Source organism: Talpa occidentalis, unplaced genomic scaffold (genome assembly GCF_014898055.3).
Source record: "Talpa occidentalis isolate TD23 unplaced genomic scaffold, MPIMG_talOcc4v2.1 talOcc4.9, whole genome shotgun sequence".
In the NCBI taxonomy this organism is placed as follows: Eukaryota; Metazoa; Chordata; class Mammalia; order Eulipotyphla; family Talpidae; genus Talpa; species Talpa occidentalis.
This window is the reverse complement of record NW_023605305.1, coordinates 41,899,116-41,918,371: the sequence shown is the minus strand read 5'-3', so window position 1 is coordinate 41,918,371 and position 19,256 is coordinate 41,899,116. Positions and strand designations below refer to the sequence as shown.

General features: G+C 41.5%; 1 protein-coding gene across 1 annotated transcript; it reads right to left on the bottom strand.

Annotated features, from left to right (window-relative positions):
• Positions 1-6,232: 6,232 nt before the first annotated feature.
• BCL10 (BCL10 immune signaling adaptor) lies at positions 6,233-18,293 on the bottom strand. The gene is made up of 3 exons (XM_037500239.2): positions 17,984-18,293; positions 12,208-12,496; positions 6,233-10,249 (listed from the first exon to the last, which is right to left on the bottom strand). Exons 1-3 carry the CDS (start codon positions 18,038-18,040, stop codon positions 9,891-9,893), a joined length of 705 nt encoding a protein of 234 aa, XP_037356136.1. The 5' UTR covers positions 18,041-18,293; the 3' UTR covers positions 6,233-9,890.
• Positions 18,294-19,256: the final 963 nt, after the last annotated feature.

Here is a 19,256-nt window from a genome sequence, read left to right as displayed (position 1 = left end):
GCTGCCGGAAACCGGAAGCTGCTCCAGGGCCCGCCCCGCGGTTGGCCCCGCCCCATAGCGCAGATGGGTTGGAGGCCTGCGCCACCTAGCGGCGGCGCTGCGCAACTGCTCCCCTACGGAGAGGAAATTGGAGGTCTGGCACAGCCCCGAAGCAGGGATTTCTTTAGTACTAATTTCTTGGGAACCCTGAGAAGAGAGGAGGTCCTGAGCCAGTGGTTACAACCAACCTTTCATCAGTCAGTAAGAATTTTTTTTTAAATCTTTATTTTTTTTAAAGATTTATTTATTTATGCATACAAGAGCTGGGGTACAGGCCAGAGATGAGGGGTGGGGGGTTGAGAGGATTCACCAGAGACAGAGTGGGGAACAGAACAGGCAGACTGACTGAAATACACTGCTAAGGGGAGCAGCGGGAGAGACAGGAGAGCGCCATGTGGGTTGCTCCCTGGCCAGCCAGGGATCGAAGTCGTGCTACAGAGGCCTCAGACTGCTTCATAGTGAGGTGCTTAACCACTTGCACCACCAGGAAGGACCTAATAAGAATTTTTTTTAAAGATTTATTTATTTAGGCATCCAAGAACTGGGGTACAGGCCAGAGATGTGGAGGGGGTGGTGGTGAGAGGATTCACCAGAGATAGAGCAGGGAACAGAACAGGCAGGCAGTGAAATACACTGCTGAGGGGAGCAGCAGGCAAGCCAGGAGAGGTCTGCCTCGCCATGTGGGTTGCTCCCTGGCTGGCCAGGGATCGAACTCATACTGCAGAGATTGAGGATTGCTTCATAGTGAGGTGCTTAACCCCTTGCACCACCAGGGTGGCCCCCCAATAAGAATTTTTAAAGGGCTAAAAATCTTGTCTCTTAACGGCCACTCCACTTTAGCCCTCATCCAGAGAGACTAGTATTTCATTCTGATCCCACTGCAATTTCTCTTCCAAATAAAAATTACTTTCAGTGTGCTTCCCTCTGTCTCCTGGAAAACCTCTACTGGTAGTTGTCTCAAGTTACAAACTAAATCCTCTCCTGCCTGCCCTCATTCCAGCACACTCTCAACAACCTCTCTTTGATGACATCTCTTGGATTGTACCTCATCACTACCAGGTCCTCCAGACTTTCAGCCTCCTCCTGTGCCCGTCTTTAGTCTGTATGACTCTTAAACGTTGTTTCCCATCATGTCACACCATCTTTCAGCAATACTTAGAATATTTCGTAGACACCATTAGACAGTTTCAAGTCAGCTCACCCCTTTCTACAGACATTAACTCCTTTATGCTTGTGACACCCAAATCTGGGTCTCCAGCAACTTCAACCTTTCTACCCGCGCCCCCACTCCCATATAACATTTCTGTTTTTGTGTTTCCCTTTCTTATTAAATGACATAACCATTTTCCTAAGTCACCAGGGAAACTAGAAATATTTGACTCTTCCTGCTGAACTAAGCAAGAATGATACCCAAACGAAAGTGACAAAATTGTTCAGTAAAAAGTTGTTACCACCTACTTAAGGGATGCCTGCCCAATCAGATGATGTGCTTACTTACAAGAGCTGGGTACAGGCTGGAGATGGGGGGGTGGGGTTGAGAGGATTCACCAGAGACAAGAGTGGGGAACAGAACAGGCAGACTGACTGAAATACACTGCTAAGGGGAGCAACGGGCGAGACAGGAGAGGTCTGCCTCTCCTGTCAACCTCACCATGTGGTTTGCACCCTGGCCAGCCGGGGATCGAACTCATGCTGCAGAGATATGTATGTCTTCCTGTTGGAGATGGGAGTGGGGGGAGCAGAGATATATATGTCTGTCTTGTTCAGTCTTCTTTCTCAGCCTGGTAGCACAAAGTCTATGAGTTCCTTGAGGGGAGGCACTAGACTAGGCATTGTTTATATTTATAATCCCTAGTACTCAGCTCAATGCCTGTCACAGAGCAGGTCATCAATAAATATTTTTGGATTGTGATTTCTAAGGGTGTAAGTCTAGATAGTGTTCTCAAAATTTTCCATCAAGTACCTATTTGGCATTAGAAAAGGATGGTCCCCATATGCAAAGTTTGGGAGTCACCAAAACCATCCTCATTTTTGACACCAATTGTAGGTTTGGGGATTCCCCAAACCACTCTCAGGTTTGATAATTTGTACTTGGTCACATGGAGGATGTTGGTGGCTTTGATGTTGGAAGGACTCACAGAATTCACTGAAAGATGTTTAACTGGTGGTTATGGCTTATTATAGCACAAGAACAGAGATTTAAAATCAGCCAAGACTAAGCGGCCCAGGAGGCTTCCACGTGCAGAGCTCTTGGTTGTCCTCTCAGTTTAGAGTTATAGACAGTACTGACTTTCTGTGGCAACTACATGGGACAATATGCCAAATGGAGTATAGCTGATTGGGAAGGCTCACCCAAGTCCAGGTGTCCAGAGTTTTTACTGGGGCTCAGTCACATAGACATAGTTGATTGCTCTCATGGCTCACCTCAGTCTCCAGCCCTTCCAGAGGTCAAGCTGATATAATGTGGCCCAAAGTCCTGCAAGCACATATTCTTTAAAATACAGTATAAGGGCCTCCCTGGTGGCACAAGGGGTTAAGCACCACACTATGAAGCAATTTGCGGCCTCTGCAGCACGAGCTCGATCCCCAGCCGGCCAGGGAGTAACCCACATGGCATAGCAGACCTCTCCTGTCTCGCCTACTGCTCCCCTCAGCAGTGTATTTCACTCAATCTGCCTGTTCTGTTCCCCACTCTGTCTTTGGTGAATCCTCTCACCCCACCACAACTCTGACCTGTACTCCAGCTGTTGCATGCATAAATAAATAAATCTTTAAAAAAAACACTAAATAAAATACAGTTTAAGGGCCTCCCTGGTGGCCCAGGTGTCAAGTCTCAGCACCGAGATGGCCCAAGTTGGATCCCTGGCCAGTGAGTAGACCCGCATGGCCCAGCAGACCTCTCCTGTCTCGCTCGCTGCTCCCCTTAGTAGTGTATTTCAGTGGATCCGCCTGTTCTGCTCCCCACTCTGTCTCTGGTGAATCCTCTCAAGTGCTGCTCCTCTGACCTACACTCCAGTTCTTCTATGCAAAAATAAGTAAAATAGGGCCTCCCTGGTGGCGCAGCGGTTGAGCGCTGGGCTGCGAAGCTGCCCGCAGCCTCTGCAGCGTCGGTTTGATCCCCGGCCACCAGCGAGGGTCCCACTTGGCGCGCAGACCTCTCCTACCACCCACTGCTCCCCTCAGCAGTGTACTTGGTCTGTCTGCCTGTTCTGCTCCCTGCTCTGGCTCTGGTGAATTCTCTTACCCTCCTGTGCTTCTGACTGTACCCAGTGCTTGTATAAATAAATAATTTTTTTTTTAAAAAAAAGTAAAATAAAAATCTTACAATAAAGGATAATTCTAAATAAATTAATTAAATACAGTTTAATATCTTGAAAATGTATGCAGGTTTGATATACTAGTCTCTAGTATAGCTTTTAACATATAAAAAAAATTAAAATTACTTATTTAGTAAAACCAACACTCTAAGATAACTATATTTATTCTGTGGCTTTAAAAACTGGGCCACTCAGTGCCTCTGGGGTTGGGATATCCAGTTTAAGTAACATGAGTCAAAGCTACCAACATCCTTCATCTGACCAAGTTCAAGAGCCACTTATTTGACCTTTTAACAAGATACGCCTTCTTGAAACATTTTTTTTTTCTTTCACTAGATCATGCACTTTAGTTCTCTTCCTATTTCACAGGGCTCTTTTCAGTTTCCGCTGTTGCCTTCTTCTCTGTCTCACCTCCACATATGATTGCACCTCAGATTTAGTATTAGATTTTCTATTTTTTTTCTACCAACCATCCATCTAAAGTGATTTCATTAAGTCCTGTGGCTTTAAATACCATTTTAGGGCGCCGGTTCGATCCCCGGCTGCTCCCCGGCCACGGGAGGAGGGTCCCACATGGCGCGCAGACCTCTCCTGCTGCCCGCTGCTCCCCTCAGCAGTGTACTTCGGTCCTGCTCCCTGCTCTGGCTCTGGTGAATTCTCTCACCCTCCCGCGCTTCTGACTGTACCCAGTGCTTGTATAAACAAACAAATAAATAAAGCACACCTCTATAAAATATATATATAAAAAAATACCATTTTATGCTAATTAACACCCACATTTATATAACCTGTTTAGAAGTCTTCCCTGAATGCTGAACTCCTTTATCCAATTTCAATGTATAAGAAGATACTCAAATATAACACATTGTCTTACACTTGGTAGATACCAAGATGGCTGCCAGCTTTCCTGCCGTTCCTGGGCATTCTTTCCCTTCCTTCAGTCAAGAGGTAGAGTCTTTTTCCTCTTCCTTTGACTCTGGGTTGGCCTTGTGACTGATTTGATGAATAGAATGCTTCCACTTTTGTTCTCTTGGGAGTCCTGAGCAACCATGTTGGAGATACCCTGCCAGAGATAGCATCCCCTGCTGGAGATAGCATGAATAGATAAGGAGCCCCAACCAACTCCCAGCGACTGCAGTCATGCCTAGGAAGGCAGCAGGCATGTAGGTAGAGTCATGCAGCCCCAGTTGAACCTTTAGAAGAGTCTAGGGATGACCCCAGGATAAACCATCAGAAGAACCATGAAGCTAACAAGTCCAATCCAGTTTGCAGAATCATGAGTCACTAAGCTTTGAGGTGGTATATAACAGCAATAAATAAATGTCAAATACACCCAGAATTGAACTCTTCATTCTCTACTCTTAGCACACCACATTTCCCACAGTCTTTGCCATCTCTAAGTTACACCATTTTTTTTTTTTAGATTTATTTATGCATACAAGAGGTAGGGTGTAGACCAGAGGTGCGGGAGTGGGAGGACAGGCAGGGGAGTAAGAGGATTCACCCCACCAGAGAGTGGGGAGCAGAACAGGCAAATCTACTGAAATACACTGCTGAGGGGAGCAGCAGGTGAGACAGGTGAGGTCTGCTGTGCCAATTGGGTTGCTCCCTGACGCACCGGGGATTGAATTCATGCTGCAGTGGCTGGCGATAGCTTGATAGTACTGTGTCTTTAACCCCCTGTGCCACCAGGAGGCCCTAAGTTACACTATTATTAATCCAGGTGCTCAGTATAAAAGTCAGCTTGTTATTTCAAACTTAAAAAAAAAAATTCAAATCCACAAATACTTTATACTAATTCTATCTTCACTACCCTTATCATTTGCTCAGGCAATTGAGGTGTTTTCTTTCTTTCTTTCAGTTTTCTTAACACTGAATGATCTTTAAATCAGTTCAGATTCAGGGCCTCCCTGGTGCCTAGAGGTTAGTCTTAGCATCTCAGTGCTATTACCATTAAGGCCTGAGTTCCATCTCCTGCCAGGGAGAACACCCACATATGGCGCAGCAGACCTCTCCTGTCTCGCCCACTGCTCCCATCAGCAGTGTATTTCAATCAATCCACCTGTTCTGTTCCCCACTATGTCTCTGGTGAATCCTCTCACCCCTCACACCTCTGGCCTACACCCCAGCTCTATGCAAAAATAAGTAAGTTCAGATTCATGTATTCTATTCTGTGTTCACGTCTCGTCTCTTTCAACTTAGAATGGTTTCTTAGTATTTAACTTTCGTGACGTTCACATTTTAGATTGTTGGCCAATTATTTACTCTTGAAGATGCCTCATTTTTGAGGTTGACTGATGTTTCCTATTATTTTAGTTCAGGTTATGATACTTTGGCAGGAATATCTTAGAAGTGGTGTGTTCCTGACCTTCCTGGTGGCTCAGGGGTTAGGCTCAACGCTATCACTGCCACCGCCTTAGTTTGATTCCCAGGGAGCTAACCCGCATGGAGCTAATGCTCCTGTCTTGACCGCTGCTCCCCTCAATAGCGTGTTTCAGTAGATCTGCCTGTTCTGCTCCCCACTCTGTCTATAGTGAATACGTTCACCCCCCCGTACCTCTGGCCTACATCCTACTTCTTGTATACATAAAAATAAATCTTTAAAATAAATTAAAAAAAGAAGTGGTGTGTTCCCATTGCAACCTATCAGGAAGCATGTGATTTCAATTTGCTCCTGGTATTGATAATTTGAACTTTGATTTTTTTATTTAAGGTGGTATCTGCCAGATTTCCCTTCTATAAATTTACCTTTTTGCTCCTTTGTAATTAATGTGTTTTGTAGGGAGTTACTTTTAGTCTTTGTAAATATTATATATTTCAACAAATTACTTATTTATATTAGTAACTCATTTTCTATTTAGCAATGAGTCATTATTTATTACTTTCATTTGTACTTTCATTTTATTATTTCATTTTCATTTATTTACTAACCAAAGGATTGAGCTTAATGAAACCAACACTTTGACATAGTTGCATGTAAAATATTTGTGATAAAGATAATTGATTTCAGTAATGATGATAACAGTAATAATAAAACGCAGTGTGGAGATTTGTTCCTTCAATTGAGCTTGTTCATCCTTGAAGCTAATTCCTGTCCAAAATGATATGGAACTTTTATTCTATTTCTTCAGAGCCCCAAATACAGGTGACATTGTTCATGGTACATTTTACCACTAATTCCTCATCTTCCCATTTTCTTCTTCTTCTGCTTTCCTTCTCATCCCATTCTTGATGTTGGACAAAAGAACCATTTGTAAAGTTGCAATTTTTTTTTCTCTGCCCAAAACTCTGCTGTAATTTCTTCAAACTTCTCTCCCAAATTACATGAAAACTGTTTCAAAGTGCTCTCGGTTTTTACCGTGAGGTGTTTGCCAGAAACACGGATGACACAATCTGATTTGGTCATTGCATCCATTTCTCACAGAGCCATTCCAACACCTAGTTCTTTCATGTAGTCAGCAAAGTCATTGCTGCTCATCAAATGCCATATTCCTGCTGCTGAAGGGTGGCTGTGATGGTCACGGCAGGTCGTGTGGAGCCAGCAGGGCACAGTTCGGCGTGGTGGAGTGGCATTATTATTATTTTGATGTTGAAATTATCCCAGCTGTGGTCTGCAAAAGCCTTCAAACTGGTTTCTGTGCAGTCTGAACATCCTCCCATCATTCTTTGAGCACTTCCTTTCCGGCACAAGATATTCTACACTAGTGCTCTTATGATTTAGGTTATAGTTCACATGTTACCTGCTCTGAAGACTCCCCTGAGAGTGCTATCAAGACTCTTTTCTCAAGTTACTTTTTAGCTCACCCATGCCTTATATTGTACTCACAGAATCTTGAATTATCTGGATTTATTTTCTAATTTTCTCCTCCATCTAGAATGTGTTCTAGAAAATATACTGTCTTATTTGTTATTGTATCTCCAACATCTAGAATAAGTATAATCAATAATTATTGAACTTAAGAGTGGGGGGGGAACCCATAATTACCACCAACTTTATGCCACTTATGAAATGCCAATAAGTGAGCTTGAAATTGTGGAAAGAACATTGATTTTTGAGTCAGACACCACCAGATTTCAATTCTAAAAAGCTGTATGATTTTGTGCCATTTATCTTGAATTTATTACTCATCTATAAAAACAAGTGGCAAAAAAACCTACCTTGCAGGGTTATTAGGATTAAAAGCAAGACCACACATGTGGAAACCAAGCACAGTATTTGGCATCCAATAAGGCAGTGGCTTCCAGGTATTGTTGCACACTGGAATTACTTGGAAATCTTAATAAACTTTGATGTCTGGTTTCCACACCCAAACATTCTGATTTAATTGCTGTGGGTGCAACCTGGGCATTGGGATCTTTAAAAGCTCTCCAAGTGATTCTAAAAGGAACAGCAGTTGGGAACCACTGAAATAAAGGACAATTTGTCTGATAATTTAATAGCATGGCAAAATCAGAGTATTTTAGGAGTTGCACTTAAGTTATTAAGTATTGTCTGTGCTTAAATTCATTTTTCTTTCAGAAGGTCCCCCCTTAAAAATTACAGATTGATTTGCTTCATGGCTTGATTTTCTCCACCCGCCCCCAACTAAATAGTGAACATATTTATTTAGTTATAAAAGATCAGACTACAGTCTGAAATTTCCTGTTCCCTTTTCTATTACTTAGGTAAAGATAGGAGTGCTAAGAATTGATTTCGACTTTATACCACACACAAAAATTACTTTGTAATGGATTACAGAGCTGTGAAATTAAAATAAGTTTCCAGAAGAAAACACAGTATACTGTCATCATGACATTGGGCTAGGCAAAGATTTCTAAACAGGCGACAAAAATCACTAACCACAAAAAAAAAGATTGATAATCTGGACTTAATTAAAATAAAAAGCTGCTTATCAGTGAAGAGTAACGTTTCAACTGCCAATTAATCAACCTAGTAACTAGTTGCACTGTGTCACTCATTCTGTTATTACAATTCATACATTTTTGACAATGCCTGTTTTCAGTGTGTGAAGGAAAAAAACTGACTTATAGGATTCAGAAAACTTGAAAGGCCAAGTTTGTTAAAATCTTAATTTCATTATCTATGTAGTTAGCCAACAATCTGAAAGAAATCTCTGTAATAAACTACAAAAAAAGGTGCTATTGTATATTTAAATTATGAGCTTCGATTCTGAGTAATTCCTGTTTAGTTTTTTTTAAGTAACCACACATCAATTAAATGTATACTGAATGAAATATAAAGTCTGTTTCTGTTTTTAAAGTGATTTCTTTAATGCAATGCCATTCTTATGGTATGCTAGAGGGAAAACATGTTTCTCCATAATGCTTAAAAAATGTACTATAAGTTATCCAATCTTTAAAAAAAATTTTAAAAACAATATACCAACTTTCTTCGTGATTGATAAATTCATCAGGCTATTCAGAAATCTTAATATCACAACTTGAAGTAATATTTTCTATAAAAATTGGTACATAAATACCAAGTATTTCAGATATTTATTTACTGTTGGTAGTTGAAGCTTCCAAAACAGCCCTAAGATTTAAAAACTTCTATTACTAATAGCACATTTCCATCTCTGCTTTTCGTAAGTAATGGGAATACATGTGACATAGATGCTATAAAATGGGTAGAATAATTTAAATAAAAACAATGAGAACATAAATTTATAAATGAGGAAAATTAGTCAAATTTTGTTATGTATCAAAAAGACAAATCTAGCTAATGGCCCACTTAGCCCAAATATTATTGAAAACAGAATTATCATACATACACACACAAACTTTTCCCCCAGTTATTTCAACTGTGCTGTGGTCCTTATTATTAAAAGATAATAAAAAATACAGAGATGTATTTTTAAAAATCTCATCAAATTACATGTAATAACTGAGGTTTCTGCCAAGAGTTTACTTTAGGAATGAAAGTGATATAACACTGAAAATTTTAGAAGGTAGTATTAATTAGCAGGGTTAATAAGTTGAGATCTTGGGTGGCTTAAGCTCCATTGGATACTCTCCGCACTGGAAGGGGACTCTGTTAAATACCTGAAAGCCCAACTGAGTGGGAAAGAAACTCTTCTCAGTACATTGACCACTTCCCTACCAGTGACTGGTTTTACTACTAAATAAACAGCTTAGTTCTGAAAATTTACTGCCAAATGATGGGAAATGACTATAAATCTGTGGAAACATCTAGCACAAACACACTGAGAATAAACATTATTCCCAGCCCAAGAGTCTTATTCTCAAATAGAGATGTGGTCCCCATTAAAATTAGTCTTAGAACATAAAAATTTGAAAACACTGAAATACATCAAAAATGAAAAACAAAATAGAAATACTGAAAAGCACATGATTTTAGCTACCTAAAACTATGCTTCTTTTATTCTAAAAAATTCTATTTACAAAATGTGCTTACACTGTATTTTAAGACATGTACGAAATGTTAATAAATCATTATAGCAATTTTATAAAAAGATTTATACCTTTTCAAATGTTTTTTGTCATTATAAAAAATACCTAAAAGGCAACAAACTGTCATTGTGGCAAAAGAGGACGTCGTGATCTTAAGGGCAGAAAGATCTCGCTAGAGTTTCCACAAGTTCCTTCTTCTTCTAACTGTAGGTCTGGTGGCAAAGGAGGAGCCCCAGGGTCCCCAGGTCTAGGAAGTGTAGTTGAAGAGAAGGTGGGATTTTCAGTTCTGCCTGTTTCTAGAATAGGCAAATTCAGAGAAGAATGAGTAGAAAAAAAGGGGGCTGTGCTGGATTCTCCTTCTGGATGGTATATAACACTGGACGCTCTCAGCTTTTCAGGGAAAGTACTCTCATCTGAATTTGATCTAGAGAGGTGGTTTGTGGCTCCATCTGGAAAAGGTTCACAGCTGCTATATTTCTGTCCTACAATAAAATTATTCAGATGTCAATAAAAAACCAAAATATAAAAACCACCTTGAGTCTATGTCCATATTTGTAACTTTTTAAAGATTATAACCATAATTTAAACAGTAATTGATAAATTCTGGCCTAATTCATTTGCTTTTCCCAATAATCATGAAGTATTCTACTATTTACATTTTCTAGATAAGGAAATAGTCTCAAGGAAGATAAATGATCTAATTCACATTTAATTTGTACACTTATATACTTAACCCTTGAAGATCAGAGGAAAAAAATGAAAAGTACCCCCTAGAAATTTTCATTAAATAATAGCTTTCATAACTAATAAATATCCTACAGCATCTCATACAAAAAAAAAAATTATCCAATAAAAAACAAAATTTAAACAGGGCATATGTTAAAATTCTACCAGCTAATTCCTGCCAATTGTTAATTCTTGATTCACAGGTGTTACAAGTGGAAGGAATTTTAGATCTGGGATAGTCTCCACTATTACAGAAAAGAGAGGCACAGTAGGGTTAAGTAATGCCCCACATTGCAGGACTACTTCATGAGAAAGTAAGAACTAGAACCCAGGACTCCTTTTCACAATAATGTCCTGTTTTTTAATCTAACAGGCAACTCACTTAAATAACAATGGTTGTTCTGATCAAAGAATTTTATCATACCCAAAAGTTACCACCAATAATCAGCCTCAAGTAGAAAAAACACAAACACCATTTTTCTGCTGGGTTTAGAAACTATTTAACCTGAACGTCTACAGGTACAGAATTTTCTGGGTTGACATATTTTATGTAAAACATAGCAAGTGTATAATGTATATTTATATGTCATTTTCCCCACTAGTTTTTGAACTTCACAATACATTCGGCATTTCAGTCCCATGCTATAGGAACTATTTCCTTAAATACACCGCAGGAGGGGAAACTTCTAATGAGTTCCAGCATGGTCTTATAGACTGCAAGTTCCTTTAATTTCTCATTTTGTATCCTCAGTGCTTACATCAGCTGGAGTAGTGCTGTATCATATTCAACTTTATCGTAAATGTTCTGGAGAGAGAGACATAGACAGGGATTCAGAGGAAGGGGGAATTCAAATTGTGCAGGCAATTCTAGATAGCACTGCAAAAGTGGGTGTGTCCTCTGGGGTGAGGGTGAAATGAGAGAGGTGAATTTGCTATTCCCTAGTCAACCTTGGTTCCCAAGCCTCCCTTGTCAAAACTGAGCATGATTCTAGTGTTAAAGGTTACATGTATTTTATACAACTTAATTCCTATAAATTTAAGTCAATTACTTCATTTTATGATCAGTTGGTGTGAGAAAAATTACCAGTGTCGGAACTGCAAAAATGCTTTGCTTACATACTGTCTTTTATAAGTGACATGCATTTCCAGGAGTTGCTTTTGGAGACATTAATTTTACATTCTGCTGAGTTTAGAAACCACAAACCCCATGTGTATACTGGAATTTCATTATAGGTAAGCTTTTTATAAATGGTATTGTTAAGAGAACAGAAATACAATATAGTGGTGGCCTAAATACAATATATCCCTGGTGGGCTAAGGGTTAAGTCTCAGCACTATTACCACTATGGCCTAAGTTCGATTCCCCAGCCAGGAAACTAACCTACATATTGCACAGCAGACTTCCCCTGTCTTGCCCTCAGTACATTTCAGTAAATCCACCTGTTCTGCTCCCCACTCTGTCTCTGGTGAATTCTCTCTCTCGTCTGGCCTACACCCAGTTCTTCTACATTAAAAAAAAGAAACACAATATATTGAGTAATGTTTCACTTTTTCAAAGTAATAAAGGTAAAAAAATGCAAATTGAATGTTATTTTGAAACCTAAATTTTCTGAATTAAAGGAAAATGATCATTTTGGGGTTTTTGTTTCACTCTGCATTTTTCTTTTAAAAACGTTACCTTTACATGAACTTTTGCATTTCTAAGATATCTTACCTTTCAAAAGTTCTAGTTTTATATTTCTGAGTTTCAGTACTTCATCTGTAATCTTCTGTATCAGGAAGTTCTGTGTTTTCTCTCGTCGAATGGATTCAACCAGGGTATCAAGTCCTTTGGGGTTTTCTTGTAAGTAGTCTAACAATTTTCCAGCCCTTTTTCGACTTGATGTTCGGCAAGAAATTTCTTCAGTGTCTTCTCTACTTAGAATTTTTTTTGCACGTAAATGATCAAAATGTCTCTCAGCTATGATTTTTTCACACAGGTACACACGCAAATTTTCTAAAGCCTAAAAGACATAAAATATGCTTCAATGTTATTTTTTAAGCACCTAAGGAAATCACGTAGGCAACTGATTATCAGAAATCTTTTTTTAAATAAAGATTTAATTTTATTTATTTATGCATACAAGAACTGGGGTCTAGGTCAAGGTGGGGCGGAAGTGAGAGGATTCACCAGAGACAAAGTAGGGAGCAGAACAGGCAGATCTACTGAAATACATTGCTGAGGGGAGCAGCGGGCGAGGCAGGAGAAGTCTGCTGTGCCATGTGGGATAGCTCCCAGGCCGGGGATTATTGACTCATGCTGCAGTGGCTGGCAATAGCTCGACAGTGCTGAGACTTAACCTCTACACCAGAGGTGTGAGAAAATGTTTTGAAGTTAGGAGACCCAGATCTACTAAAAGGCATGCTAATTAAGATGAGGGTCCAAGTAGACAGAAATAGGTCCCAAACTAGACATTCCTCACAGCTTATCTTGCTCTGATCTCATCTGCAAATCTATAAATTAAGACTATACTATTGTGAGGAAGGGCCAGTTGAATCTAGAGGGTCTGGCTCTGTGAACATAGGCAGGTGTGCTGAGGCCACATGCAGGGGTGAAGATGAGACGACAGACAACCACACACTTTATTTTTTTATTTTTATTTTTTTAAAGATTTATGTATTTATGCATATAAGAGCTGGTGTACAGGCCAAAGATGTGGGGGGTTAGAGGATTCACCAGTGACAGAGATGGAAACAGAACAGGCAGACTGACTGAAATACACTGCTGAGGGGAGCAGCGGGGAGACAGGAGAGGTCTGCTGCACCATGTGGGTTGCTCCCTGGCCGGCCGGGGATTGAACTTGTGCTGCAGAGGCTGCGGATTGCTTCATAGTGCGGTGCTTAACCTGGTGTGCCACCAGGGAGGCCCAACCACACATTTTAGTCACCATTCATTAAGGAATCCAGGAACAGAACAGTTAGGACAGGAAGGATAACTTAGTTTATAATTAGTTTGAGCCAGAGACATGAAGGTGAGCAGCGGGGAAATAGCAAGAATAGGTAGCTGGAATGCAGGGTGCAAATGAGAGGGTGGTAAGGAATAAAGCTGGCAATGAAAATGGGCTGGAGCATAGAAGAATTTTTATAATAATCTGAGAAACACACATTTCCCTGTAGCGAAAAGAGTAATCAAAGGTTTGTAAATAAGAAGCGATATGAAAACCTTTGCAGATGACTAGAGAGAGCAAATATGGTTCAAAAACCAGTTAGAAGATTGCTACTATATCTTAAATAGACTTGCTGAATGTATGAATTTAAGCTGTGGGGATGGAGAGAGAGAAGACTGAATTTAAAAGATTAACTTGAAAAACCTCATCTGTTATCATTTCTACCACCTATATGCTGATGATTCCTGAATTTGCTTACTGGTGCTTATGTGATGCATCTAGACATCCCAAAAGTACTTCAAATTCAAACTGTCCAAAACCCAACTTGTTATTTTCTCCTATCTGTCCCTCTCATATGTGAGGTCATTTAGAGTACTATTATCCATCCAACCATGCTATAAATCCACAACTCATCCCAACTTTTCATTTTATTCACTAGCAACATCTATTCACCCACCCGCCAAGTCCTGCCAATCTACCCTTTGTATATATCGAATCTGCCCTTTCACTTCATCTGTTATTAGCATTGCCCTAGTTCAGGGTCCTATAACAAGACAGGGTACTATATCTATTAACAAGACACGTAGGTATGCTTCCTTCTTGTCTCCTCCCCTTCATGTATCAACTAGATCTTCCAATTTTTCAAGAGAAAACTGAAAGTTATATAAATTCTACTAATATTAAAATGTCAGTTTAATTTCATAAAAATTTGAAACACTGCTTTCTAATCCTGACTTAAAGAATAATGTTTCTGAATCCTGGAAGAATCGTGGACTCACAACAACCTCAGTTCAAATCTTGAATCTCAAGCCAACTACATACTTCTGTAAAGCTGGGGTCAGTTACTTAACCTCTCTACACTTCAGGTTCTTTCTCTTTCCTCACACTTACTGTAATTTTTTTTTTTTTAAATAGAGGCATGTTTTATTTATTTATTTATTCGTTTGTTCGTTTTTGTTTGTACATGCACTGGGTACAATCAGAAGCGCGGGAGGGTGAGAGAATTCGCCAGAGCCAGAGCGGGGAGCAGAGCAGGCAGAAGGACCGAAGTACACTGCTGAGGGGAGCAGCGGGCGGCAGGAGAGGTCTGCGCGCCATGTGGGACCCTCCTCCGGTGGCCTGGGAGCAGCCGGGGATCGAACCGGCGCCGCAGAGATGCGGGCAGCTTCGCAACCCAGTGCTCAACCGCTGCACCACCGGGGAGGCCCACTTACTGTAATTTTTAATTATACATTTGTTTTAACTCTAAGGACCTATATATATGTTTTTAAGATTTATTTATTTATTCATACAAGAACTGGGGTACAGGCCAGAGGTGTGGGGAGCTAAAGAATTCGCTAGAGACAGAGCGGGGAGCAGAACAGGCAGACTGAGTGAAATACACTGCTGAGGGGAGCAGCGGGTGAGACAGGAAAAGTCTGCTGCGCCATGTGGGTTGCTCCCTGGCTGGTGGGAGAATTGAACTCATGCTGCAGTGGCTGCGGATAGCTTCATAGGTTGCGTCTTACCCCTTGCACCACCAGGGAGGCCCCTAAGGACCCATAGTTTTGAAGCAAGGAAGAATCAACACTGCCTATCCTGCCAAGGGTGCCAAATAGATAATGTTTGGGTGAAAGTAAACTTCATTGCACTTTTTCTGTGATTTATAATTATCATTTTAGTCTGTCTCCCTCTCCCCCAAGAAATCAAGCTCTTTTTAAACTAGAATTGTCTTACTTTTAAATATTTAAACAGTCAGACTTTATCTACTATAGTATCAGCCTCACAACAGCTTATAACCCAGATTGATAAAATACCAATTCAGCAATTCAACCAAAAAGATGAGGACGATGAGGAAGAAGTGAGGAAGAGGAAGGCAGTGAGGAAGAGGCAGTATCCAGGAGGATGGGTGGTGGTATATTATTCTTTTTTTTTCTTTAAAGATTTATTTATTCATGCATACAAGAACCAGGGTACAGGCCAGATGTGTGGGAGGGTGAGAGGATTCACCAGAAACAGAGCAGGGAACAGAACAGGCAGATCTACTGAAATACACTGCTGAGGGGAGCAGCAGGCGTGACAGAGGTCTGCTGCGCCATGTGGGTATCTTCCCAACAGACCAGGATCAAACCAGTGCCACAGAGGCTGAGGACACCTTCACAGCACTGCGCTCAACCGCCTGTGCCACCAGGGAGGCCCGGATATATTATTCTTCAAAGCAAGAGAATATAGTTGGAACAGCCAACAGCTTTGGGGGTAGGATAATAATAATAATTAAAAAAAAGTACTTTACACAAAGAAATGTGCAGGATTTCTAAAAGTGAATTTCAATAGATATCTATAAATAAGCATTTAGAGTTGCAAAAGAAGGAAGTCCAAATAGGTGGATAATTTTTTTTAAATTATTTTATTTTATTATTATTTTTAAAAGATTTATTTATTTATTTATGCAAGCACCGGGTACAGTCAGAGGTGCGGGAGGGTGAGAGAGTTCACCGGAGCCAGAGCGGAGAGTAGAACAGGCAGAGTGACGAAGTACATTGCTCAGGGGAGCAGCAGGCGGCAGGTGAGGTCTGCGCACCATGTGGGACCCTCGCCTGGTGGGCGGGGATCCAACCCAGCGGCCTGGGATCGAACAGGAACTGCAGAGGCTGCGGGCAGCTTCGCAACCCAGCGCTCCACCGCTGCGCCACCGGGGAGGCCCAGGTGGATAATTTTAAGACGTCTAAGGTCATAAACCATTTTATTAAAATTATTAAAATTATCATTAAAATATTAATATTAATAGTAATGATATATTAATTTTAATATATCATTAAAATTATTTTTCGAAGGAAAAAATGTACACATACAATTTATTCACAGACCTCTTAAAACCCATGCATTATTCCCTAAGGCTATGAATTTCTGCTATGGTTGAGAATTGAACTTTATAGAGATGGTAGTACCAATGATATTATCTATCTAAGAGAAAAAAAATAAAGGCCTGGAAGTCATGCTTCGCATCTGTATTTGCATACAGGTTTTATATCCTCCCACTTAACCTTACAGGGTTTCAGTTTGTAGTTTTTACATTGTATCATATGTAAAATGGGAATGACATTTATCTGCCTCAGGAGTTGTAAAGATTAACCAGGTACATGTAAATTGTGTGGGACACAACACCTATAATTCAGCAGGCCTACCTCTTGAAGTTCCTAATTTTACTGGCACAAATCTTGAATAAGACAACACTCATTTGTTCTATAGTAGTTATCAGTGTCCTATTGTTATCTCAAATAGAATGTAAAGCAGGGGCCTGAATGTCATTTTTTTGTATCTTTCCAGACCCAGTAACAGTACTTTGCACGTAGTGCTCCATAAACATCTGCAGGAGGAAACTAAGGCACTGTTCTAGTCAGACCTGGTATCCTCCTGCTAATGAGTCATTCAACTGTAATTATGAGTTCAGTGTAATGAAAGTTGCAGGGGAGGGGAAAGAAGGTACTTGATTAAATAAATTAAAAAACTTGCTGCCCTGGGTAGTTCACATTGTATAGGTACTGCAGTGTAAAGCCAGAATCCACTTTATATTGAGTTTGTTTTCAAGTTGAGTTAATATAAAGTGCTTTAGTGGTACTCATATAGATCCTCTATGGCAAAATAAGTAACTAAAAGCAAATGAAAAAGAGACACAAGTATTACTTCAACAAAGTCATTCTTTACAAATTATTAAGATGTGTGAGTTCTGCAGCATCCAAGCTGAAGAGCAGAATTTGGCTACTGAATATTTTCAACGTGAACCTGTAAATTAATTCTCTTCTACAAATACTCACCCCACCCCCCACCCAAATTTAAATATGTGGGCGTTTGCTTACTAGGGGAATTCCAGACCGTGCTTTCAGCTGTAGAGCTTCCCCCAACCCCTTTTTCAAGTTTCGCATATTGCTCCACTGCCTGGGATCCTTTATGTGCCCCAGACAGCAGCCTAGACAGTTTGACTTAAGGATGAACCTGAGTCTTGGATCCCTAACAACCCAGTTGCAAGGTTGGGGTGGCGGGGAGGATCAACAGGGGGCCAAGGTGAAGTGGTCAAGAGCTGACTGCGAAGCAACGGTCCACCGAGAAGGTTTCGGAGAAGTCATGCATTCAGTGATTTAAAACGTGCATTCACCGGTCACCGGGGGTTCACCTCCAGCAAGGTCTCTCGGATGCAGGGCTCGTCCCGGTCCTGCGCGGCCTGGACCTTCTGCTTCTCCGAACCGCAGGCTCCTCCTCCGCATCGGACTCGGACTGCGGTTTCCGCTCTCCTCGCCCGCGAGGTGGCCGCCCGCTCCCGCCCGCCCCCGGCCCTCGGCGGCGCCTGGGCAAGGTTGTGCTACTCACGTCCTTCTTCACTTCGGTCAGGTCCTCCTCGGTAAGGGACGGCGCGGTGGGCTCCATGGCGGAGGCGGGAGATGGCGCCTCTTCCGGGTCCGGAGCTCTGGCTGCCCGTCCCGCCCGAGCTGGGGGCTCCGGCCGCTGGGTGAGGGGCTGAGAAAGACCGGCCGGGAGGAAGGGGCCAGTCCCTTCGAGAACAGAGGGACGCGGGGGCCAGTCCGTGACTCTTCCGGCTCCGTCTCTGGGGCCGACGGCGCAGCAGATCGACGCCACCGGTGCGGAGCTCCGAGCCCTGATCCGATCCTTCCCTGTCCCGATGGCTCAAGAGGGGCGGGGCCACTAGCAGGGCCCACCCCGTCTCCCTGAGGCAGCCAATCGGCGGCAGCTTGCGGGCAAAGCCTGGCCCCGCCCCTCGCCCAGAACCATTCATGAATGGCTCCGCCCACAGACTCCGCCCACAGACTCCGCCCACAGGCTCCACAGGTCGTTTGCATGTCGCAGCGGGTGGGTGGGACCCGGCTCTACTCTGCTAGTGGGCGCTCCCCGCCTCGCTTCCTCCGCAGGCTGCTTGCAGGTGGAGTCGGCCTTGGGCTGTCGGTGGCTTTCGGTCCCTCCCATTTTCCCAAACCCTGCCCTACGATTTCCTGTTGCTGTGTTGGCCCAGTCAAGTTTTTTAATTATTTGATCACGCACTGATACGCGAGTATGCAAACACACACTGATACTATTAAAGATATTTTTGAAAGAGAAAAAGAAACTGTACAATCTCACCCCTTTAACAACTTAATTTAACCTTTGCTTACACTTTGGTTACTATTTATAAAGAGTTCCTTATTTAGTCATCAATGCAATGAAGATGTCTGCTTTAAAGGGCTTTTGTGAGAATTAAGTGATATAATTAAGGGATTGTGGTTGGCACATAATATGCACTCAGTTTATTATTTATCATTTTGTATTATACATTTACTGGGTCCTTTCTGATTAATTCTAGGCATCTCATATTGTTAGAGTTGTCCTATTTTATCGATGAGGGGGGAGTTGTTGAACAGACAACTATTTCTAGAATGGCATTCTAACTACTGATAGAGGTGTATATAAAACAAAATTAAAGAAAAAAAAAAAAACGGAGTTGTGTGGATGAGCAGCTCAAAACAGAGCCCTGGACTCAGGACCTTTCTCTGAACAACATGCTAAAAAAACTAGATATACACTGGACAGTATTTGAAGATAGTGTAGCGTAGATATAAGTGACAAGAGGACCAAAGATAAATTTGTTAAC